The sequence below is a fragment of the Danio rerio genome, chromosome 16 (genome assembly GCF_049306965.1).
Source record: "Danio rerio strain Tuebingen ecotype United States chromosome 16, GRCz12tu, whole genome shotgun sequence".
NCBI classification, from domain to species: domain Eukaryota; kingdom Metazoa; phylum Chordata; class Actinopteri; order Cypriniformes; family Danionidae; genus Danio; species Danio rerio.
In genome coordinates this window covers 49,710,482-49,737,500 of record NC_133191.1, presented here as the reverse complement: position 1 = coordinate 49,737,500, position 27,019 = coordinate 49,710,482, and the positions used below count along the sequence as shown (strand labels likewise).

The window sequence follows — 27,019 nt, the reverse complement described above, 5'->3', positions numbered from 1 at the left end:
GTGAAAACGTTCTCCAAATGTTTGGATATGGAAATATTCAAATTGTGTATCATTATTAATCGCATAAAAAAAATCCACAAATATTTTGTATCGCATTAAATTTTGTATCATTAGTAATTGCTTAAAATAATCCGTAATTATTTTGTATCAAATTAAAACTGTTTGTTTATTCAAATTGTTTATTTATTATTTAGTTAGTTAGTCAGTCAGTTAATTTGAGTAAACTTTCCCCAAACATGGAAATATCCAAAATTTTGTGATTTGTATAATTAGTAATCTCTTTAAATAATCATTTGAGAATTCTACAGAGCACATATTTTAAATTATTAAGATCTTTGCTCTGGATAAACATCTACAAAGCATGATACATGCGTCATATACATATTCTTCAAAGTCTTTTATTTATATGTATATGTGTGAGTGTTTAAAGATAAAAACTGAGCAATGTAAACAGTGAATGCTCAGCTCATGCATGTCTGGAAATGAGTGTTTTTGTGGCATTGATCACTCACCACTGACATGCTTACATCTCTGGCATTCGTCTAGGAACATGCTGACACTGATCTGATCTGTGTGTGGAGAGTGAGAGAAATAGAGAGAGAAAGGGAGAGAGAGAGAGATGATCGTGGCACTGAGATTTAGTCTCGCGTTTACTTTAGCAGAGAGCAATTGATGACTTTGGACTATTGATCTTGTTCATGGTTCTGTTCTTTTCATCAGCCTGTCATGGTTTATGTGTTTAGCTCACAGGCATGTATTTTAAGGTTCACTAAATCTCACTTTACCGGTTTAAAGGCATGCTTTGTCCCCATACTGAAAGCCCTGTTTGGTTTATGTCCTTCAGGACGTCCAGGCATGAGCATCTTCAGTCCATGCCGGGTGGTCGCTGCAGTTTCTCTGATCTTGATTATTCTGGGAGGGCTGGGAGCCGCCATCTGGGCCCTCGGTGAGACCGGTTTGCTTGTTATATCTGCTGATTTAGCAGAATACTGCTGTCACTTTTGAGACTTATTACACTTGTTTGTTTGTGTTTCAGTCACGTACCTTAGAACAACAGAGGATACAGGATTATTTGATGGTAGGCACAGTACATTTTAAATTATTTTTTAAAAATATTAAATTATGGTTTTGCAAAAAATACTTTTATATTTATGAACACTGTATTTACAGTTGAAACCAGAAGTTTACATACACTGTATAAAAAGGCACATAACCATTTGAAAAAAAGTCAGATGTTAATCAGACTAAACTTTTTCTCTTTTAGGTAAGTTAGGATTATCACATTTGTTTCTGTTATGCTTAATAGCAAAATAATGAGTGATATTAGTTGGGAAATTGTTATAACTTTTCTTGAAAGTCAAGTTTACATACAATAAGATTAATATGCCTGTAAAAAAGCTCAGATGATGATGTCAAGATTTTGGAAGTTTCTGATTGGCTAATTGACAACATTTGAGATAATCAGAGGCACAACTGTAGAACAGTATTTAAGGAAAGCCTCAAACACACTACTTCCTTGTGTGACAACATGGGAAAATCAACAAGCCAGAATCAACAAAGAAGCCGGATTACAGTTTGCTAAATTACACTGGGAAAAGAATAATTGTTGGAGACATGTCCTGATGGAACTAAGATTGAACTGTTTTACCATAATGACCAGTGTTACATTTGGAGGACAAAGGGGAAAGCTTACAAGCCTAGGAACACCATCCCAACTGTGAAGTATTGGGGCGGCAGCATCATGTTGTGGGGCTGTTTTGATGCAGGAGGGTCCACTTCACAGCATAGATGGTGTCATGAAGAAAGAACATTATGTAGAAATACTGAAGCAACATCTCAAGCCAGGAAATTAAAACTTGGCCACAAATGGGTCTTCCAACCAGACCATGACCCTAAGCATACTGCCAAATTAGTTAAAATGTGCTTTAAGGACAACAGAGTGAATGTTTTGGAGTGGCCATCACAAAGCCCTGAATTCAATCCTATAAAAAACGTGTAAGCAGAGTTGAAAAAGCTTGTGCAAGCAAGACAACAAATCTGACTCAGTTACACCAATTCTGTTTGGAGGAATGGGCCCAAATTCCTTCAAACTATTGTGAGAAGCTTGTGGAAGGATACCCAAAACATTTGACCAAAGTTATACAGTTTAAAAGGAAAGCTAAAAAATTAGCAAGGAAATGTATGTAATCTCATTATTCTGGCATTTAGCAAATGTAAATCATTTAGGTAATGGACCTAAAATAGTTAACATTTAGTATGATTTATCATCAGACATTTTTATATAATGGTTATGTTCCTTTTTTAAGAGTGTATGTAAACTTCTGGTTTTAACTGTTTTAAAACAGTAATTTGTTTAATAATTTAAGACAGTAAAAAAATCATTCTTATAAAGCTGATGTGATGCTTAAGAATTATTTAAAGATCTGCATTTATTTACAACAGAAATTTTTTGTAACATTACAAATGGCTTCATAGTCAGCTTTCGTTGATTTAATACATTGTTTTATTGATTGTTGATTTCTTTTAATTTATTAATAACATAAGTTTTTGTATACACCATTTTTCCTTTACATGTTTATGGTCATCATATATTATATTTTATATTATATATATTTTATTTATTATATATATATATATATTTTTCCACTTCTTTTGGGACTAATGCATAATTTATATATATATATATATATATATATATATATATATATATATATATATATATATATATATATATATATATATATATATATATACATACATATACTATGCTGTATATAGGCTATTTACTTTGAAGATAAAACTATTAGCCTTCTTGTGAAATATTTTGTTTTCAAATATTTCCCAAGTGCTGTTTAACTGAGATTTTATTTGTCAATATAAGAGGGCCAATATTATTGAACATGGCAGCATTTTATCAAAAAAATTGTTTCTTCCAGCCAAACTGAAATGAATCAGACTTTCTCCTTTATATGCAGAGTTCATATGCAAAAACCTCTAAATGCTGTATGAAATCTTATTTTAAAATGAACATTTTTCTCCAGCTCCTTTGTTTATGCTTAGTTGTTTCACTTAAAATGCAATAAAATAACATATTTATCATAATAAAAATAAAATTACTTGACCTACACATAGGAGCCTTGAAAAATAGTCATTTGAGAAGACAATTTCAGGTGGCACTTAGAGAAACTCTTCATATATACTCTAGATATTTACAGCATGTGTACATACAGTTGAAGTCAAAAGTGTTAACCCTCCTTAAGTGTTTTTCAGTCACTTTAAAAATATTTCTTAAGAAAATACTTTTTCAGCACATTTCTAATTCTAACCATAATAATTTTACTAATTTATTTAGTCTTTGCCATGATTACAATACATAAGATCATTCTACTTTTTTTTTTCTTCAAGAAATCAGACATTCTCCAGAATATATATTTTACAGACAGTACTGTGAAACATGTCCTTGCTCTGTTAAACATCACTTGAGGAATATTTGATAAAGTACATTTCACAGGAGGGCTAATCATGTTAACTTCGACTATATATGTACATATTGTATTGCCACAAATCATAGCAAATGCATAAGGTAAATTAAAATAGTATGAAGATGCTCACAGTCTTGATTGTGTCCTGCAGTGCAGGTGAGTGCAGCAGACCAGAGGCTGAGAGTGTTTGACTCCACACAGTGGAGGTGGAAATATGTTTGCTCATCCAGTGTCAACCAGCTCATCGCCAACATCACCTGCGAGGAGATGGGCTTCGTTAGGTAACAAGCCTCATATATACTGGCAATCATTTGAGACAGTCTGGATAAAATAATGAGTGAAGCTCATCATTGTTTTACCTACATATGAATTTGTATTTGAGGGTAAATTAGTCATTTGTAATGTTATTTCTTTTCAGAGCAGTAAATTTCTCAGTGACGTGTGCTCCTGAGAGTGGCGGGGACCGAGATTTTTTCTGTGTAAAAGAGAGCGAGTTAACATATGGGAAGAAGATAAAAACAGCCCTCTATCCTTGGTAAGACATCGCCGTTTTGTAAATAAGAAAATAATATATACATACAGTCAAGCCCAAAATTATTCATACCCCTGGCTAATTCTGACTTTATTTGTTCAGATGTAAATAAATCTGAGAGTTTTTTTCCACAATGATGCCTCTTGTACATCGCCTTATTATCATTTGGAAAAAGTCTTGGTTGTTTCCAGTCAAATAAAATAAATTGCTCATTGAATAAAAGTAACTTAAAGTCAGATTTTGCCAAAGGTATGAATCATTTGGGACTTGACTGTATTAAGCATCTACAGCAAAAAATACATGTCATATCAGTATACTAAAATCATTTCTTAAATATCATGTGACACTGAAAATTGGAGTAAAGATTCTGAAAATTCAGCTTTGACATTAAAATAATGAACATAATTTTAAAATATATTAATTAATAATTATATGTTATTTTGGTAACACTTTACAATAAGGCAGGGGTATCAAACTTATTTTAGCTCAGGGGCCACATGGAGGAAAATCTGTTCCCAAGTGGGCCAGACCAGTAAAATCATGGTGTAAATATAACCTAAAAGCAACAACTTCAGATTTTTTTTTTCTTTGCTTTAATACAATCAACATAAAACAAAGCTGGAGCCTCAGGAAAACACAATATCATGGCATTTCGTAACTTTTTGATTTAGTGGCTAAATCCTATGAATTTGGATGATCTCATTCGTACAATTTAGTACGATTTGCTTATCCACCAATGACGGTTGGGTTAGGGGTGTGGTTGGATGCCACGCCTCCTTTTTAAAATCGTACATTTTCGTATGACTGAACAAATTAGCCACTACACTGACAAAACGTAAAATAGTTACGTTTTTTTCGTGAGAACACCTCAGCGTGGTATGGCAGGGCATAGATGGTGTCTTTTTCTCTGAGAAGGCTGTCAAGCTGATGCTGATTTAGTCTTCTGGATCGGATGAAATTAACAGTTTAAAATTGCTATTGTGTTCTTGCATCCAGTGGACACAATTGGAATCGCAGTTTCTTTCATTGAAAAATTGCAGCTAATTTTTTATATAATATAAATATACTTTAATATATATTTAATATATATAAATATACTTTACAGAATTATCTTGCAGGCCGGGTTAAACCCATTTTGCAGGCCGATCATTTGACAACCCAGCAATAAGGGGTCCGTTCTTTGTACCTTGCTACAATGATCTAAGATGATTTGGCAGATCCTGGATCTTTTAATCTTGATAACTGATCTCTGGCTAATTGTTCTTCAAACAAAATCACTTATCAAAATAAAAAGATGAACTGATCTGAGATCTCTGCGTGTGTTGTGAAGAACTGATCTGTCGATCCTCAAAATCATGATCAGCATTGCAAAAAATGGCTGACGGCACAGCAGCGTAATGACATCATCTGATTAATATTCAATTATCCATGTGGGCAAAGTTGCATAAAACTCGTAGTTTGTTAAATATGATATACAATAACTTTCCACCTTTGTTGTGGGCTGCAGGCTTTACACTTTCATGTATCAACAGTATTTAGCAGTTTATTTAGTTTTACAGTTAGAGCGGATTTTCTTTCATCAGCATAATAACTGGCTGTTTAAATTAATTCTGCATCAAAAAAGCATTTTGATATCTGTAAAGGTGTCTGCAACTTTTGCAAAGCATCAAATCACCGGCATATTATTTGTCTAAGCATGTGCATGGCTGCAAAAATTATTATTCCTTTAAAATAAATAAATAAATAAAAAAAAAATTAAAAAAAAAACAAACTGCTGATTATTGTGCATGTCTATTATCATAGCTGGACCGGTACCTTTAAAATAGTACGCGTTTGTATCTAAAAAGTCCATATTGATAAATGTTCTCTTTGAACCCCTTGGGAAGAGAACACCCTGTGACAGTTTCTGTACTTTTATTTTGAAGTGCACATATATAGAGTTGAAGTCGGAGTTATTAGCCCCCAGTTTATTTTTCTCCCCAATTTCTGTTTAATCAAGAGAAAATTTCTTTCAGCACATCTCTAAACATAATAGCTTTAATAACTCATTTCTAATAACTGATTTATTTTATCTTTGCCATGATGACAGTAAATAATATTTGACTAGATATTTTTCAATACAGCCCAAAGTGGCATTTAAAGACTTAACTAGGTTAACTAGTCAGGTTAGGGTAATTAGGCAAGTTATTGTTTAACGATGGTTTGTTCTGAAGACAGTCAAAAAATATATAGCTTAAAGGGGCTAATAATTTTGACCTTTTAAAATGGTTAATAAAAAAATTAAAACTGCTTTTATTCTAGCCAAAATAAAACAAAAGGACTTTTCTCCAGAAGAAAAAATATTATCAGACATACTGTAAAGAGTCCTTACTCTGTTAAACTTAATTTGGGAAATATTTAATAATTCAAAGGAGGGCTAATAATTCTGACTTCAACTGTGTGTGTGTGTGTGTGTGTGTGTGTGTGTGTGTGTGTGTGTGTGTGTGTGTGTGTGTGTGTGTGTGTGTGTGTGTGTGTGTATAAAGGAACTAACCCAAAGTAAAATGAATGCATGAATATTAGCATGACCTACTATAATAATAAACAATTCCTGTACAACATTAATAACCACAGTTTAGCATTTACTAAGGCCATATTAAAATACAAATTAATGCTAGAGTTAACATGAAGTAGCAATGCAACAATTTCTTTGAATCAGCATTAGCAAAGATTAATAAATACTGTAATAAATGTATTCAAAATACATTTGTATGTTCAAAACAATTTTCATGTGAGTAAATGCATTACCTAACACTAACTACTACAAATCTATTGTAAAGTGTTACCGTTATTTTAAATAGCAATATTATTTCACATTCTTTCTGGTTTTTCAGTTTTCAAGGGTGGCACGGTGGCTCAGTGGTTAGCACTGTCGCCTCACAGCAAGAAGGTCACTGGTTCGAGTCCCAGTTGGGCCAGTTGGCATTTCTGTGTGGAGTTTGCATGTTCTCCTCATGTTAGCGTGGTTTTTCTTCCAGTTGCTCCGGTTTCCCTCACAGTCCAAAGACATGCGGTATAGGTGAATTGGGTGAGCTAAATTGGCCGTAGTTTACATGTGTGTATGATTGTGAGAGTGTATGGGTGTTTCCCAGTACTGGGTTGTGGCTGAAAGGGCATCCGCTGCGTACAACATATGCTGGAATAGTTGGCAGTTCATTCCGCTGTGGCGACCCCTAATAAATAAGGGGAAAAGCCGAAGGAAAATGATGAAATGAATTTAAAAAAATCATAATTGTCATAAATTCATCCATATGATCATATTTAGACAAACAAATAGTTCTGCCTCAAACGCACACCATTGAGTTAGTCAACATACAGTAATTTCACTTGGTTTCAGCTAGTGAGTCACTATGAACAGCAAGTCAGATTGCTGTTCGACAGACAAAAAAAAAAAAAAACACAGATAGTTGAACACCTGCCCAGCTCTGTGATTCATTCTGTTTCATTTCTGTTTCAGTAAATGTGACAAAGGGCAGATTCTTGAGGTGATCTGTCAGGGTAAGTTGTCATTGTTTGTAACATATTGAATATTTCTGTACCACAAATGCCTGATGTGTTGATGCTCTGTAGACTGTGGTCGTCGAATGCTGCCTGAGGAGCGGATAGTGGGGGGAGTGGATGCTCGACAGGGCTCGTGGCCATGGCAGGTCAGCTTACAGTATGATGGAGTTCATCAGTGTGGTGGATCCATCATTTCAGACCGCTGGATCATCAGTGCTGCACACTGCTTTCCTGAGTGAGTGACACACACATTTCACTATAGACTGATTTCACGTGATTTTAAAAAGCTAAATCGAGGCTGTGGTGGGAAGAAACCCGGAAATATTGCTTGGTGTTATATCCGCTTGTTAAGTGTGACGTCACGCGAAGCAGCTTCCGGGTCCAAGGGCTCTATTCAACTGAATCGGGAGACTCATGAAATGGTAATAATAAATGTTTACAAAGCGATTTAAGGCTTTCGAAAATCAAGATAGCAGTATATATGTCCATGCCTAACATCCGATGGCCAAAAAGTGATTAATTTTTTTTATAAATTGTTAAATTTTTGGTATTTGTTATGGAGCTAGCCCAGAGATTGTTGTGTACACTATGATTTTATATAAAATTAACTTTAATGTGTGATAGGAATAAAACGTGATCATAAATGAATGATTTCTCCACTCAAATGAGTGGCGGCTTGGCCCCGGAAACAGTATTACATACGTCACAAACACGTGACCACTTAACAAGCGGATAGGAACATTGTGTACCTGGCTTTATATCTTATTAGTGAAGAGAAAGTGACACAAATGTATCATTTCATGGCCTTCCGAGTGACCCAAAGGTCCGTTCTGAATGAATAGTGAAAATAAAAAGAGATCTCAGACCTTATTTTCAGCTAAGTTAAGGGAAATGGCACTAGTTATCTAACGTTTTCTTTCCCAAACACACGTTTTAAATGCTATTTATCAAGATCAAATTAGTAAACTGATTCCTTTAAGATATTAGACTTATCACGATACTGAATTTCAGTACTGAAATAAAAAAAGGTAATTTTCTGTTAACATTTAAGGTACTGTTGATGGCTTTCTTAAATTTCTTAAAACTAGTATTTTAGTGCCCTGACTGAGTTTTCTGAGAGACAGAACATAATGCTGATAATGCTGATGCCCTAATGCTGATTTGCCATTGTGTTTACATGCTCAGCAGAAATGACTGTGATTGGCCGAGAAGGTCATCAGTTCACCCACTGATGTTTACAGAGTACACACACAGACGAGTGACCCGCTGAAGACTCAACTGATCTTCACGGCTGCTTTGTGCTCCAGTGTCCGTGTATCTGTGTTTTCACTAAATAAACTGAAGCTGAACAAGGCCAATCACAGTAATTTCTGTTGAGCACTGGTGAATACTATGGCAAATCAGCATTAGGGCATCAGCATTATCAGCATTATGTTCTGTCTCTCAGAAAACTCAGTCAGGGCACTAAAATGCTAACAGCATGTTAAACTATGTTTAAAAATGTGCTTAATGCTTTATACACAGTACATTATGCTACATTATGCTTTTAAAATGCTCTTATAAAGCTATCAACAAATTATTTTTTAGAAACATGTACATTGGAATGAAAAATTCCATAAAATTTTTTCATAAAAATGCTATCAACTGGTTAAATTGTTAGAAATGTACTGAAAATACTACCAGAATGCTAATATTGTCTCAGAAAAGTGCTTTAAAATGCTATCAAGCATCCTAAATCAGGTTATAAATTGTAACATTATATTGCAAATGACTAAACTGTCACTTTTGATCAATTGAATATATACTTGGTAAATTGAAGTACACTGAAAAAATTATTAATTGGATTTACAATAAATTGTTGCAAACAATTTTTATGGGCTGAATTTAAACAAATTAAATTTAGTAATGTTCAACTTAATTTTTTTTATGTTTAAATTCAGCCCATATAAATTGTTTGCAAACAGTTACCTTAAAAATTTAGTAAATCCAATGAAGCATTTTTTTCAGTGTATTATTATTATTTTTTTAAAGAAAAACCGCATGTGTGATCTCACTCTCGGGCCTGTATTCTCAGGAGGTATCGTCACGCATCCCGCTGGCGGGTTCTGATGGGCTCGATCTACAACACTCCCATCCGTAAGAATGTTGTGATCGCAGAGGTGAAGACGGTCGTCTACCACAGCAGTTACCTGCCCTTCGTCGACGCTAATATTGATGATAACAGTCGGGACATTGCAGTCATCTCATTGACGAAACCTCTGCAGTTCACTGGTGAGTTTTAAACACACAATGTTGGTTTATGCATGTGTGTGTATTTCCTGAACTTTTGATTTAATATTGTGAATTATATTACAAGTGTGTTGAATGCTTGATTCTGATTGGCTGATGAACATTCTACGTTATGCAGTTATTGTGAGATAAATACACGATTAAATAGTTTCAGGCAGGTTTTTAACAGTTTCATATAACTACACTGAATTCACATTTATTATTACAGTTATTTCACAGCCTGCAACAGACAATAGTGAAACAAAGCAAAAGACATATGAGCCTTAAATAAAACGTCTACGAAACTAGTACTAGACAGAGGAGCTATTTGAGGACAAAAAAGCAATAGTCGAATGTAAAGACCTAGGGGGGAAGGAGAGATTGTCGAAAGTAAAGACCGGGGGTCCGCTTTCCATTTCAGGGCCCCTAAATTGCCAGGGCCACATGAACTCCTTTTTTTCTTTCCACTAGTGACAGCTCTGGTCTCACTTATAAACAGGGCTTAACATTAACTTTTTTGATCACCAGGCACTGTGGCTAGTAGATTTCCAACATTACAAGCCACTCGCCATTTTTACTAGCTACAATTTTGTTGTTAGGAAAATACATTTTGTATGCATAAATTTGACTTTTGCATGCTAAAATTACTTGATTTAGATGTTGTGTTATCCACATGCTTCCTCATTCAACTTTTTTTGTGTGTGAGCTTGCTCAATGAACAAATGGGTTGTGGTTTAAGGGTGTCGCATTGCATTTCACGTAACTTTTTAGGGCTCAACACTAAGGATTTACTAAATTGTTTTTTGGCCACAATGAACTAAATGTTTCCTTGCCACAATTTTTAAATAATGTGAAAAAAAACAAGCAAAATATAGCCGTATACATACACTTTTTATTCAACAAAAATGTTCTTAAAAATAAATAAATAAATTAATTAATAAATTAATAAATTAATTAATAAATTAAAAAAAAAAATATATATATATATATATATATATATATATATATATATATATATATATATATATATATATATATATATATATATATATATATATATATATATATATATATACACACATACATATACATGCACATACAAAGTTGAAGTCAGAATTATTAGTCCCACTTTGAATTTTTATTTTACCTAGCAGGTTAAAAAAGGTAAGCAGTTTAACCTAGTTGAGCCTTTAAATGTCACTTTAAGCTGTGTAGAAGTGTCTTAAAAAATATCTAGTCAAATATTTACTGTCATCATGGCAAAGATAAAATAAATCAGTTATTAGAAATGAGTTATTAAAACTATTATGTTTAGGAATGTGTTGAAAAAATCTTCTCTCCATTAAAAAGAAATCGGGGAAAAAAAATAAGCAGGGGGGCTGATGGCACCAGTTGTTTCCTTTGCGCAATGAAACAGGAAGCTGTAAGTAAACTCTAAGAAAACATATTTAACTTAAATACGGTGAACCACTTTAATTCATCATACAAGTTATAATCATTAATAAATAAATTTACATTTATCCTGGTGTATGTTCACTTTTTACTCAAATTTTATAAATCATACCCAGTGTTTTTAAGTTTGGTAACAGTAATATAAGCTGAATAATCGGTCATTGCATTGAGTTAATTGAATTGTTAGAAAATCCCGAATTAATAAATATGAATTAATTTGCCACAGCGTGATAAGTCCACATCTCATCATCAAATACTCCTTACATAAACGTATACATTTAATATATGAATGTAAAAGGAGACAAGACAATGGGAAATGATACAGAGAGCAGCACCTTTATTCCTGCAAAACTATGCAGATTGCTGTGGGTTTACAACAAGTCCTGTAACGAAAACACTTAACAAATTCTTAACACATGTGAATTTATTGAAGAAATAGAATTAAAAACATTTTAGAGCCTGTTTACACCTGCATTTACTGTTGTCCACTAGTGAAAATCTTACCAGTACCAGCTGTAAACATGACTGTAAATGCATAAAGTGGGGCGAGAGTGGGTTTGTGCCCATGGCACATCACATATAAACAGAAATTTGGATAGAAAGACAAAGATACAAGACATGCACTAAGCTCTAATGAGGGAAATAACTACAATCCTATAAAGCACTGTGTATGCACAATCAAAGAAAAAAATCAACCGAGAAATATAAAACTAAATAATTGGCAAGCTTTGATTGATAACACGCTCTGATTGGTCAATTTTCTGCACAGCCTTATAGGATAGTCTTTCTATGATTGCTTTACAAATAAATTGAATGAATGCAAATAGATGTATTAAAAAAAAAGGCATACACCATTGATTTAACATTTCTGAACTCACAAAGAGACTATCTTTAAAGGTGTATTAGTTATCCTTTTAAAAAAAGAGACTTTCTGTAATTCCACTGTTCAACTCTGATAGTTGATAAAAAGTGATTGGCTGTTATACTTTTTTATCAAATTTTTTTTAGCATTTTAAATTGAAGGAATTTAATACAAAGTTTTTTTTTTCTTCATAGGCTCTGTGTGGTAAATGTTTACTGGCAGCACTTTGATTGGAGTCTGTTATGAGGTGTTTTTCATTAGCTACTGGTTTGTTACAGGTCTGTCGGAGTGAGCACAACTTTAAAGTAAAACCTCCCTCAGGTCTCAGGTTGCTCGTCCTGAGAACAAAGCTCCTCTATTTCCACGGGACCTTGAGTCAAAACAAAAGACAATACATGCAGAACTTTCCAGAAGGACAAACCCTTTCCTCAAATTCACCTCTTTTCCTTTCTCTTCTTTTTGTGTGTGTAAAAGTAACCAAAGTGTTGTAGGGAATAAGTTGGGCTTATAAATGTTTCCCAATGTAAATGGAAGGTAATTGCTCTTCATCCACTCCAGTGTTCATCCAAAGTATTGCATTCTCTTTCACACGTTTGACACTATCTATTGTGCTCTTTTAGATTATATCCAGCCCGTGTGTCTTCCGACCTACGGCCAGCGTTTGGCAGACGGACAGATGGGTACAGTTACTGGCTGGGGTAACGTGGAGTATTATGGTTAGTAATGTCTTTAATTAAAGGTCACTGTAGCGCTGTATTCCACTGTTTATCATCTATCTTTACCGGGAACTGGAGACTGTCTGTCTGTCTGGCTGACTTTGACCTTTGTGTCAGTGACCTTTGTGAGTGTTTTTGAGCTTGAAATTTGCAGACAATAATTTTGACTCGGTTAAAAAACATAATATTAAAAAATAAAAACAGTAGATCTACTTGATAGAAGCATACACTGAAGAAATACTGGGTTCCACACAATCGATTTGTGTTGGGGCAATATAAACGAATTATGATTAGTGTTTAAAAACTTTAGTGGACTGAACATAAAACAACTAAGCTGCCCTCTCAAAAAGCTCAAGACTTGTGTTGTTTCAGCTCATTTGAAATTAGTTTGAAGAAACAGCAACTATCATTTTTGAGTGTAGTAGGTGTATCACATTTCACCTGTTATCCCTTGAAAAGAAGTGTGCTTGATAGTACTGAAAATACACTCCTTAGTAGTAAAATAGACTCTGCAATCAGTTTACACAAGCATATGCTCATACATTATACTTTTTCCATAATATATGATTTCTTTGGGGCCTTATGTTAGTGTACTTTTTCACCAAGTTTGCTAATTAAAATATTACAATATAGCAAAACATGCATACATACAGGAACTTGAAATTAAACAGCTGAAACTAATTTAAAATTAAATACCAAAGTTGAAGTTAGAATTATTTGCCCCCCTTTTATTTGTTTTCCCAATTTCTGTTTAACGGAAAGAAGTTATTTTTCAACACATTTCTAAACATAAAAGTCTTAATAACTCATTTATAATAATTGATTTATTTTATCTTTGCCATGATGACAGTAAATAATATTTGACTAGATATTTTTCCAGAAACTTCTATGCAGCTTAAAGTGGCATTAAAAGCTTAACTAGATTAATTAGGTTAACTAGGCAGGTTAGGGTAATTAGGCAAGTTATTGTATATTGATGGTTTGTTCTGTAGACTATCGAAAAAAAAGAGCTTTTATTCTAGCTGAAATAAAACAAATAAGACTTTCTCCAGAAGAAAAAATATTATCAGACATACTGTGAAAATGTCCTTGCTCTGTTAAACATCATTTAGGAAATATTTTAAAAAGAAGAAGAAAAATCAAGTGGGTAATAATAATTCTGATTTCAACTATATATGAAATTGTATATGTTAGAATACTAAACTACTAATAATATTAGGGCTGCACGATATTAGACAAATCTAACATTGCGATTATTATTCTGCAATATACATTATAATATGAATACAATTTCAGGTGAAAAACTGTTTGAAAAGAATTGATAATTTTATATTGAGTGGGATGATAGAGGGAGTGCATAAAATATAATAAAAAATCTACAAGCATAGGTCAATTCAATAAAGGAAAAGATACTAATTAAGAGATTTGTATTTATTTAATAACGCTTTTTTTCTGAGGAGTTAAATTGTATTAAGGTGTACAGTAATTGAATTATTAAAAGTAAAATATTAATGCATATACTTTTAGAAACATTTCAATAAAATTAATTGTTGTTAAAGGTGCAATTAGTACAATTTTAGGCAACACAATTTCTCAATTTTTTTTAAAAACCATCACACAGTCACAGGCCTCAAAAAACACTTGCGATTTGATAAATTATAATCCAAAATTAACATTGCCTATACTCGCGATGTGACTCTTGGGAATAATCACATTGCGATATTGATGCTGAAACCATATATTGTGCAGCTCTAAATAATATACTATGAAAATAATACACTGATGATTCCCTGGATTTACTAATTTTTTTTAAGTTAAGTGGTTGTAAACTATTTATTCGGGCTGAATTTCAACAAGCAAATTATGTTGAACATTACCAAATTTAATTTGTTTGTTTAAATTCAACCCATGTAAATAAATTGCAACAGTTTAGCAGACATTATTTTTCTGAGTGTAATAATAAATACTAAAATAACACTGATTCATTTCCTAACATGAATATTATTTCAGTACAATTGGTATGCTTTTACCTAATGGTAGAAATTAAGGATGTATGTTTTAAAAAAAATATCGTTATGCTTCTGCCCACGTACTTGCTAAGCTTTCATTTACTATACACAATACCTGTTTCTTCATAAGCACCGAGGGTCACAAATTATTGTCTGTGTAGTAAATGACAACATGTTTGCCTTCAGGTCACACCTAAGTGATCAGATCTGCATGATCAGAATAGTTCAAGTAAACATCACCTCTTAGAAAGTGAATTACATTCACGGAGGACAATGGCTAAAACAAATCAGTCTGGGCCATACAAGTTAAATACAGTACAGTATTACCAGTGGTGTAAAGTAAGTAACTACAAATACTCAAACTGCTGTAATGGAGTAGTTTTTCTCAGGATTTGTAATTTACAAAGTAGTTTTTAAAATGTGTACTTTTACTTTCCCTTTACTTTACCTACATTTTTAGTGCAGTATCGTTACTTTTAATTCACTACATTCTTTCAACCTGCAGTCACTACTTTATTTCTTTCTTGTCTATGGGCATTGGCTGAGTTCAAAAATCAGTCCTGTTATTCCTGTCCAATGAAATCGCATATAGAAAGTAAATCACATCATACTGGACAACCTCAAGACACGGGTGGTTTAGAAATGCAGCAAACCTTTTGGAAGCATTAAAAAATGTGTGAGAAGATGTCCAATATCTTTATACGCAATGACCCAGAGACTGTTTGGATGAAGGATGTCGACTGTATGATGACTGAAACGGCCTTAAACAATTTCTTAATGGAATAATGAAGAATGGAAAGAAGGGCCGAATGAAGGAAGGGCAGGACAAGGAATGGAAGGAAGGACCGAACTAATGAAGGAAGGTAGGACCAAATGAATGAAGGAAGGATTTAAGGAAGGACTAAACAAACTAAGGTATGAATGAATGAGCGAGTGAATAAATTTATGAGTGAAGGAAGGAAGGAATGAACGAAGGAAGGAAGGAAGGAAGAAAACAATGAATGAACAGACAAACTGATGGACGAAGGAAGGAAGGAAAGAAGGAAGGAACAAATGAAGGAACAAAGGAACAAACAAAGGAGGAACGAACAAAAGGAAGGCTAAACGAAGGAAAAAAGGAACGAACGAACAAACTAATGCATGAAAAAACGAATGGAGGAAGGAACAAACAGAAGAACGAATGAAGGAAGGAACAAACAAACAGAGGAAGGAAGGAAAGAATGAGTGAACGGACAAATTGACGGACGGATGGACAAACGAACAAACAAAGGAACAAATGGACGAAGGAAGGAAGGAACGAACAAAAAAAACAATGAAAGAACAAAGGAAGGAATTAACGAAAGAAGGAAGGACGAACGAAGGAAGGAAGGAAAAAAGGAACGAACGAACATGCACGAACGGAGGATGGAAGGAACAAACGAAGAGGAACGGACGAAGAAAGGAACGGACACACGGACGAATGAACAATGGAAAGAAAGACGGAAGGAAGTTCAGTAAATGCATTACAGAATGTTCCGTTTACACATCCCTGCACAAAATGCATGTAAACGCATCAACTTTTCACAGTTTAATGCTTACTACTCCTGGGTACTTTTGAAAGCTCTACTTTTTACTCATACTCTGAGTAATATTTACAACAAATACTCTTACTCGCACTACATTTTTGGGCATGTAATGGTACTTAATTTTTTTGTACTCTTTTCACCACTGAGTATTATACACGGTATGTCATTGATTACCTCTGGATAGTGGCACAAATACAAAAGTAAAGGAGAATGTAGTTTCCTTAAAATGTGAAAATGCATTTTTGTTCAACAGAGCAACTCATTTTTAACAAGAGTCAGTTGCCAATGAAATGTATTGTATGGACAAATATATAATGGATCATACATAAAATAATATAAACATATGTAATGGGAGTCAATGGGAACCAAATCAAAATATATTGATCTACAGTGGTAAAAATACAGTAAATGGAAAGAAAATTTAGACATTTTCATTTTTAGGGTAAACTATGCCTTTAAATACAATCTTCCAACATGATTTGAAGGCAACATTAGTATATATTAGATTTAAAAAAAAAAAAAAACGTCACTGTATTGTCCTAATTTTCATCACTTTAACTCTTGCAGGAACTCAAGCAAATGTCCTCCAGGAGGCCCACGTGCCCATCATCAGTGATGCGGTGTGCAATGGCCCTGATTATTATGACAACCAGGTCACAACCACCATGTTCTGTGCTGGTTATGAGAAAGGAGGAACAGACTCATGCCAGGTACTGTATCTGTCACTCAGCAGCACTGCGCACGGCCACTAGAGGGACACATTCATAACTAATGTGCACGTAGCTGGATGCTATTGTTGTGAACTGATGTATTTGTCCTGAATAGCATTCAAAATAAGAATAATTAGAGCGTCCCAAATTATGGTATGTTATAAATATGTGGTATATGTTGTATAAATGAGTATTATTTCCAGTTAAAATGGAAGAAAGATCCATGCATGCAAAAAAGAAAAATATATATAATAATATCATCATACTAGACTGTAAAACTGTAATTGTAATGATGTTAAATCTTTCATTAGTTTATTTTTTATTTAGTATTTATGTATTTATTTAGTTTATTTAATTAATTTAGTTTGTTTATGGTAAAGGTTTGGCTACTATACAGCTTATTTTAAAATCTGAAATTATAAATCTTTCTTATTTTAGCATGCATAATATTCAAATATGTCAGTTCTATTTTGGTATAAATAGTCAAAAATATATAAAAATGTAAATATTTTTTTTTATATAGAAACGTTTCATGTTTTTTAAAATTATAACATTTACAGTTGAAGTCAGAATTATTAGCCCCTCTGAATTATTTGCCCCCTTGTTATGTTTTCCCTAATTTCTGTTTAACGGAGAGAAGATTTTTTTCAACACATTTTTAAACATAATAGTTTTAATAACTCATTTCTTATAACAGATTTATTTTATCTTTGCCATGATGACAGTAAATAATATTTTACTAGATATTTTTCAAGTCACTTCTATATAGCTTAAAGTGACATTTAAAGGCTTAACTGGGATAATTAGGTTAACTTGTCGCAAAGCATCCTGGTAGCGGTAGTCAGTGTTTCCTCTAGGATTTTTTCCAGCTGTGGCGACAGGCCTTTTTTACACCAATCTACCACCTACCTGTGGCATTATTTCAATGGCAAATGACATGAGCGCAGTATTACAAGTCGAGATCGCATTTATGTAATAGCCTATAGCATGCAAATCTCTTTGCTTGCGTGTCAATTTCCTCAGCTTGTGCACAAAACTTCTTGCACGCCCCCTCAAATATAAGCTGCTCAAGCGCAGATCTTCTTGTGCGCTCTCAAATAAACGCTGCTGAAGAACGATTTAGTGCGTTTATGAAATGAGCATGTCTCCAGCATTTATTAGATTTGTTAGGAATATTTATGAATGTCTCCAATAGACCTACAGAGCGGTATTAATGCGTCCTGAAGTAAAGTGAAACGGCTATACGTCGAGTTTGCCGCATCACGCACCTGTCAGTCAGTCAGTCAGTCAGCACGTAACCTTAAAGGGTTAAACAAATGACGCACAGCACTACTACTGTTACAGAAAATTTCGCGTTGTTATAATTCACTTACCTTTTAAAAAGTTTTGGTGCAAATATCCTATAAAAAAATTAAAATTCGCTATTAAAATAAAAAAACAGGACTGAAAATTTTTAATAAAAAGCTGTTATGTAGCCGTGGCGGGATCAATTTTGGCATGGTGCACCGCCAATGGAAGAATAAACGTAGCGGAAACTATAGTAGTTCATGTGATGTTTGTGTAGGTCACCAGCGATCTAGGGATCTAGTGGTGATAGTTACAGCCATGATGACAGCACATAATATTTAACTAGATATTTCTCAAGATACTAGTATTCAGCTTGAAGTGACATTTAAAGGCTTAAATTAAAGGCAAATCATTCTATATAAAGCTGGTATGTTCTGTAGACAAAAAAAATATTATTGACCTTAACATGGTTTAAAAAAAATTAAAACTTCTTTTATTCTTGCTGAAATAAAACAAATAAGACTTTCTCCAGAAGAAAAAATATTATAGGAAATACTGGGAAAAATCCCTTGCCCTGTTAAACATCACTTGGGAAAATTTTGAAAATATATATATATATATATATATATATATATATATGCACAGGAGGGTGAATCATTTTGACTTCAACTGTATATGTAAATTTTAATTCTTTTATTATCTGTGTCTTTGTCCTATCACTGTCATTCTGTTGCACTGTGGAAACTTATGTCATGAAAACCAATTCCTGGTATGTGTAAACATACATGGCATTAAAGCTCTGTCTGTTTCTGGGTCTTCTATAAATTCAGGGGGACAGCGGTGGACCTTTCGTAGCAGCAGATGTGCTCTCTAAGACCAGCCGCTATCGTCTGCTGGGAGTTGTAAGCTGGGGCACAGGCTGTGCTATGGCCAAGAAGCCTGGCGTTTACACACGTGTGTCCCGCTTTCTGCCGTGGATTTCAACTGCTATGAGGGTGAGTGATGCAGATGACCATTCATCATAACAGCACATCTTTCAGTAATGCAGTTATCAGATGCAATTTTTTCAATTGCAGCAGATTTTCCAAAGATTTTCAGTAGGCTTAGCAAGATCATATGACATTACCAGGCTTTAAATAACCTATTACTTTATTTATACAGAGGGTAAAATGACAGTAGCAACCATCCTTGACCAATCAACTAAACAAGTTTACTTTTATCTGGTGCATGTTAATTTAATTGCATGACCAGACCATGCAAGAACGGTGTATCAGTGGTTGGGGCTGTCGCCTCATAGCAAGAAGATCACTGGTTCAAGTCTTGGCAGAGTCAGTTGGCATTTCTGTGTGGAGTTTGCATGTTTTCCCCGTGTTGGTTTCCTCCCGGTGCTCCAATTTCCCCCACAATCCAAAGACATGTGCTAAAGGTGCACTGAATAAACTAAATTGATCATTGTGTGTGTGTGTGTGTGTGTGTGTGTGTGTGTGTGTGTGTGTGTGTGTGTGTGTGTGTGTGTGTGTGTGTGTGTGTGTGTGTGTGTGAATATGAGAGTGTATGGATAATTCCCAGTACTGGGTTGCGATTGGAACGGCATCCACTGCATAAAACATATGGCAGAATAGTAGGTGGTTCATTCTGCTGTGGCCACCTCTGTAATAGAGACTAAGCCAAAAGAAAATTAATGAATGAATAAAAGCATGATAAAACACAGTATCAGTTAATATATATAAAAGATATTTTACATCTAAATGAGACTTAATAAGGAAATGTATTTATTTGTTTTTTAAATAAACATTTAATGCCGGCAGCTATGTCTCTGCAACTCTCACATGGTTGCCCACTGAAGCTAAGCAGGGCTGTGCCCGGTCAGTACCTGGATGGGAGACCACATGGGAAAGCTAGGTTGCTGCTGGAAGTGTTGTTAGTGAGGCCAGCAGGGGGCACTCAACCTGTGGTCTGTGTGGGTCCTAATGCCCCAGTATAGTGAAAGGGTCTCTATACTGCTCAGTGAATCTTTTAAATGAGACGTTAAACAGAGGTCCTGACTCTCTGTGGTTTTTAAAAATCCCAGGATGTCCTTAAAAAAAAAAGTAGGGGTTTAACCCCGGCATTCTGGCCAAATTTGCCCACTGGCTTCTGTCCATCATGGCCTCCAAACCATTGGCTTCATCACTCTGTCTCCTCTCCACTAACCAGCTGGTGTGTGGTCTGGTGCAATATGGCTTCCAATACGTCATCCAAGTGGATGCTGCACACTGGTGGTGGATGAGGAGATTCCCACAAATATGTAAAGCGCTTCGAGTGTCTAGAAAAGTGCTGTATAAATGTAAAGAAATTATTATTATTATTATTATTAATGCATGGTGAGAATACAGGGGAAAAAACAACTTAGTGACTGAAATTGGGTAAAATATTCTATTTAGTAAATTTATGAATTGTTCGGACAGGAATGTTTATAAATGTAACGTAAGGTGTAACGTCATGAATGTTAATTAATTATTTTGCACAGTAGTACAAGAGACATGCATATAAAAACTATTTACTGCTCTTAATGTCTTAATAACCTATTTTTATGACACATACATGCTTAATTTTATAATAAATGCTCTGTCGTTTCAATTGTAGTGGGTAAAACTGCAATGCTCATTTACTGAACAGAAAATTACATCATATTTCATATATGTACTTTGATTATTCTAATGCTAACAATTTAAAAAGATACGGATTGGTTTATTTTCTTTATTTAGAGTAAGTTGTGTATAAAATAGGCCTATGATATAGCAGGAATTATACAATGTAAACTTAAGTTTCTCTCGTGTTTCCTTTTTTAATGAATCACAGAACCTAATGATTCTGTCTGTCCATATTTATACAGCAAAAACACAATTTATTGGTGCAAATATTAAGAACATCACCACAAAAATCTGTCAAATTTTAAATTTTATAAATTGTCCTATGAAATGGAGGGACTGATTTATGTATAAACAAACTTTTCTCTCCATAGATGTATGAGAATTCCCCAGGAGTGCACAAAATGGCACGAGCCGCCACACCATAGTAATTCACAACGGAACATGTTGTATTTGAGACTGAAGTATTGATGTGTTGCTGGGATCGGTCTGAGATCAGACGTCTGCTGTGGATCAGATGTTTTGAGATGATCAAACTGGCTCAAGGACATTTGGCTAATAACTTTCGCTTGGTCTGACCCAAGGAGGGCCTTGATGATGATGAAGATGCTGTACTTTGGGTTTAATATGTTTATGAACACCTCATTTGTACAAAACCTAAAACCTTTTCCTGACATCAAAATGTGGCAGATACAGTATGGAAATTACTCACTGAAACTTAAAAAAAAAAAACTTGCTTTATATAGAGATGGTACTGTTTAAAGGTTTAGTATTGGTTTGTTTTTGATAGAAGTCTCTCTCGCTCGCCAAAGCTGCATTTATTTGCTCAGAGTACAAAAACACAGTAATATAGAAAAATTTGTAAAAGATGTTAATATGTTGAAAACGTTAAAATGATCGTCCAGTTTGATACTTGTTTCAGCTTCAAATTGTTGTGGAAACTTTATTACTTTTTAGGATTCGTTGATGAATCCAAAGTTCAAAATAATAGCACTTATTTGAAATGTATTTTCAACATGAAACTTTTTTACTGTAACTTTTGATTGATTCATTGTGTTCTTGATGAAAAAAATAACATTTTAAAAATCCTTTATAATATTTCAGTAATTAATTTTAAATAAAAATGTAATTTTCACTAAAGAAAGTTTTGAATATTGATAATAAGCAAAAAAAATCTTAATAATCAATAAACCAGCAAGAAACAAGAAAACAAAATCTTTAAAATAAATAAATCGGCATATTATAACTTCTGAAAGATCCTGTGATACTGAAGACTACAATAATGATGCACTAAATTCAACTTTCCATCACAAGAATTTAAAGTTTAAAATGTTCACATGGAAAATAGCTACGATAGGATTTATACATATATAATAATATTCTGTTTTATTACATTTTTTTATTAAATATATTAATTCTTGCTGAGCAGAGGACTCTTTTTTTTAACTCAAACATTCAAAAATAACCAATATCAAACTGTTTGAATGGTAGTTTATATGAAAAAACATTCAAGGATATTTTTATCCTATTTGTCCTGTAGGTTTGTACAGACTGTAAGGTAGCAAGACGGATTAAATCTGTGATCAGTTTCAGCTCTAGTTAGATTGAAATTTCTGTTTTTCGTTCATGCATCTGAAAAAATACAATTAATATTTAAGAAATAGAATGCTCCAGAAATTAAAAAAAGTACAATGTGTTTTAGCACATTCTGAGATCTAAGAAGTAGGGGTGTGCGATATTGCCAAAATCTAAGTATATCTAAAAAAAAATTTTGTAATGATTAAATTATATTTTGTTGAATATGTGTGTTGCACTACAACCTTTTAGGCCTCTCATTGAGAAACACATATGACACTAAAACCATCAATAGGTGATTGCAACTCCAATGCTGAGCCCAAATTCACTTACTTAAACTTAGTCTTAAAACCATCAACCTTATTTGTAAAGAAAAACATACTTTGAGTGGGTAACAAAAGAGTATGCAAGCATTGAGACATACTACCTGCTCATTCTTAGATCATTTTTTTGCTTAGTAACATGCACTGTCAATCATAATGAAACATCATCCACATTCTTTCATATAAAATGTCCTAGCATATACTAAAGCAGCAGCAGCAGCAGCAGATGGATCTGCCATTCATGAGTCTTTCATGTAGAGAAATCTCCTCAGGTGTTTGCTTATTTGCGCATTTAGAAGTTAATGGCCAAACACGCCTGAACAAAGTTCACATTGTTGCAGATGAAATATGAAGAATACGAAGAGCGATTTAAATATTTTCCAGCTTAGATATTAATTAGCATGTAGTCCTTCAAGCAGCTTTACCAAAGCCTCTCCACTTAACAGTCAGTCTCATGCATCCACCATGTTTGTAGTTCAACACTTTTTACCCACATTTGTAGTTCTAATTGAATTCATGTCTGATGCGCAATGTATTGTCGGCAATATTAGCTATAAGAGTAAGCACAGATCTACATTTCCAATTTCTACCAGAAATAGTAGACCATCCAAGTAACTTTGAAATACTCAAAACATCATACTACGAATTGGGACATACCAATTCTATTTTCGAATACTATTTAGGAAATAGTATGTGAATTTGGATGCAGCACTTGTCATAATGAGTGATTTAATTGATGACTCTTTTTACGAGCTCAATTAATTAAAAAGCAGAATCATTCAGCAGCGAAACACTACAGTGTTCTTCTGAGACGCACAAATGTTCTGCACCACCTTTAAAGGACAGTTTTCTTGTGCAAAACAGAAAAAAAGAAGAAAATAAGTATCACATTTGTGATCACACATGCTATGACAACGTTAGTGTGATATTATTATGATATATTGTAAATATATATTACAATAAACAACATCGAAGAATATTTTTGGTTCTCGTAACTTTAAATATAGTCATTCTAACAGGCTTCATGTTGCAGTGAATGCTTTTGATCTTCGTTTATTTGTTTGCTAGTTTTTTTTGCAAAGTAAGTGACATATTCAATAATGTCTTACACTGTTAAGAAGTACAATTTTAATATCATAAACCAGTGGTTCTTAAACTTTTTTCACCAAGTACCACCTCAGAAAAAAAAATTGTCTCTCCAAGAACCACCATAATCAGGGGTATTGAAATAAAGTAGCGTAGTTGGCCGAATTAAGCAGCTACAGCACTGCACAGTTCGAAAACGAGGCAGAGTCATATTCATTCAACGACATTATATTCCATACAAAATAGAAAGCTGATCAGTCAGTTCTTGTCACGTGACTCGCGGTGCAGCATTCTGAAAAGGTAGGATGTTTTCAACTGTGCACGCCTGGAATACACAAATGCGTCATGCTGCAGTACTCATTTTGCTAGCCTGTGGGTTGAATTGTGGCACTCAAGTGACCGAGATGTAACGAGAGAATACGGTCATTTTTGAAAATAAAAGATTTTTTTTTTTAAATGAACGATCGTTCAGACTTAGATTATAAATAAAACGGAAATAATTAATGATTTTTTGTGCGACCCGGTACCAATTGAACTATAGACCATTGCTTGTTTGTGGCCCGAGGGTTTGAGACCACTGCTCTATCAAGTATCTGCTCTGCAAGCACCACGCACCTCTTTCTCTAGTTCTGCACCAATTAAATAGATTTATAGCAGCTGATGATGCGATGCACTAAAGTAAACATTTTACGCACATCGCTTTGATTGTAGGCTTTAGAGAACAGCTAATGCTGATCACATTGGTGTTATTGTACGAATCAAATTCATTGCTCAGTGATTCCTCCGCTCACCACTAGAAGTAAGCTTTGAGAACCTCAGTCATAGACAATAAATATCACACACCCCTACTGACAATAACTCTCGCCTTTATCTCACTCTTCAGTATTTATCTCAATTTTGTTTACTAGCGGTACACCTACAGTATAATAATATTATTAATAATATTAATAATAATAATGAAGCATATAAATCAAATCTTTATGACAAACAGAAGTTTACTGAATAATACAGGCCTTTGTCAAATGTGCCATGATGTACTTCAATAGGTTTTATAAAAGTAAAATGGCCAGAACGCTGACATTTATAAATGTTCGTTGAAAACTACATACCTTTGTGTATTTAGCTTTTTTTTTTTTTCTTAAAAGGAATAAAAAGCAATAAAAACCAAAGACTGGTTCAGAGAGCAGTATGCATAAACTCTTTGCTGTGGCAGTCAGTATTGTTGCGTATATTGTTGTCACTGTTGTACATATAATGGCTTCTTTGCTATGCAATGCACTGTTTAATTCAATTGTATGTCTAATTTTATGTTCAGCTGCTACAGTGTGTGTTTATCCAGATGTTGTATCATAACATTGAGAGTAACATTTGTAGTAATTTGGTAATGCTTTAGGTCAAATATTACGACAATAAAACATACAACTTAGCTTTTATTCTGTGTTTATGCTTCTTTTTCTGTTGATGAAACTAACCGAGATGAATGTGTGTACAATATTGAAATCCTGATCAGCGATTTGTTCAAATTTTTTTTTTCAACAAAATCTAAATGTTGCACCCATAATATATGACTCTTAATGAACACTTAATCTTTAAAATAAAATTTTACAGTACTAATGTTTGTGCTTTTTAATTTAGAATATAAATACATTATTGATTAAATGATTAGGTGCACACTGCCGCCCTGTAAAGAAAACTCATTTCAGCCGCTTGCATTTGAGATTTTGTTCTTCTGGTTATGAGTTTTGAGTGAGAGAAGGTAGAATTAATGGTAAGTAGATCAAGAAAGGTAGATTAAATGGTAAATTAAGAGCTTTGACTTTTGGCTAATCACCTTCTTTACCACAATGGGCCGGTACATTGATCACATTACACTAACCATTATATTCCATCCTTCCCTCACTTGTGAACACAAACCAAAGATACTTGAACTCCCTCACTTGGGGCAAAGACTCTCTTCCAACCTGAAAACGGCAAGCCACCATTTCCAGGTGGAGCACCATGGCCTTGGACTTGGGAGGTGCTGATTGTCAACCCTGCTGCATCCCTCTCAGCAGAAAACAGTCCCAATGCCGGATGAAGCTCCAGGCCAGATTAAGCAAACAAGACAAAAACTCTGCAAATAGCAGAGATTAAATCCTGTAGCCCCTGAACCAGACACACTCCAGCCCCAAAATAATGAACAGTACCAGTGACAAAGGAAAGTGCTGTCGGAGTACAACATTCACAAGGAACAAGTCTGACTTGGCAATGCAAACCGAAGGACAACTTCTCCGAGACCACAAAGCACATGTGGACAGGGAACACCCAAGAAACCTCAACAACACTAGAAAGGGCCTAGAGCTGGTCCAGTGTTCCACAGCCCAAACAAATACTACATTGTTCATCCTGAATTCATTGTTTTAATATTGGGCGAATTCTCCTGTCAGATAGATTGAAGAGATCCTCAAAGTATTCCTTTTAAGATCTGACAACATCTTCAGTCGAGGTCAAAAGCTCTCCACTTCAACTGTAAACAGTTATGGTGAAGCACTGGCCACCAGGTTATTGGGTCGTTGATGTGACTAGCACAAGAATAGCTACGCCAATAATGGAGTTGGAGACCATGGACCACTCAGTGCAATGGCTGTTTCTCAATTCCAAGAACGCAGAGAATGGACTTGCGTTCTTGTGGAGAGCGGTCTTGCCAGGTGTCCTCGGAAGAATGAACTCAGGAGACCGCGAGGGCAGAGAACGCGTCCTTTGAGAAATGGGATGCTGCGTTCTTCCTGATGGTCACATGACCTTCACGTGTTTTAAATGGTAAATTATTTAAACATTACAGCATTCATACAACGATTTATTGTTTTTCCCCTTTTCAAAATATATACTTTGCATAAAAACATTATAAATATATGTTGCACAATATAAATAAAACTGATTTTAATACGAATTTCAGCAAACAAACAACCCTTAATGTGTTTATTCCTTTACTAAGATATCCAT

At 34.2% G+C, this 27,019-nt stretch overlaps 1 protein-coding gene across 2 annotated transcripts in view; it reads left to right on the top strand.

Moving 5' to 3' along the window:
- Window positions 1-25,651, top strand: part of hpn (hepsin) — a 39,829-nt gene extending 14,178 nt beyond the window's left edge. The window contains exons 3-13 of one of the 2 annotated variants that reach the window (NM_001098187.2): window positions 845-946; window positions 1,037-1,078; window positions 3,634-3,763; window positions 3,901-4,017; window positions 7,511-7,551; window positions 7,624-7,789; window positions 9,629-9,825; window positions 12,757-12,852; window positions 16,994-17,136; window positions 19,254-19,418; window positions 21,428-25,651. In NM_001098187.2, the coding sequence (NP_001091657.2) occupies window positions 845-946; window positions 1,037-1,078; window positions 3,634-3,763; window positions 3,901-4,017; window positions 7,511-7,551; window positions 7,624-7,789; window positions 9,629-9,825; window positions 12,757-12,852; window positions 16,994-17,136; window positions 19,254-19,418; window positions 21,428-21,481 (1,253 nt within the window). In that variant the 3' untranslated portion in view covers window positions 21,482-25,651. The remainder of the gene's footprint in view (window positions 1-844; window positions 947-1,036; window positions 1,079-3,633; window positions 3,764-3,900; window positions 4,018-7,510; window positions 7,552-7,623; window positions 7,790-9,628; window positions 9,826-12,756; window positions 12,853-16,993; window positions 17,137-19,253; window positions 19,419-21,427) is intronic. The other variant, XM_021466731.3, reaches the window with a different exon arrangement.
- Window positions 25,652-27,019: the final 1,368 nt, after the last annotated feature.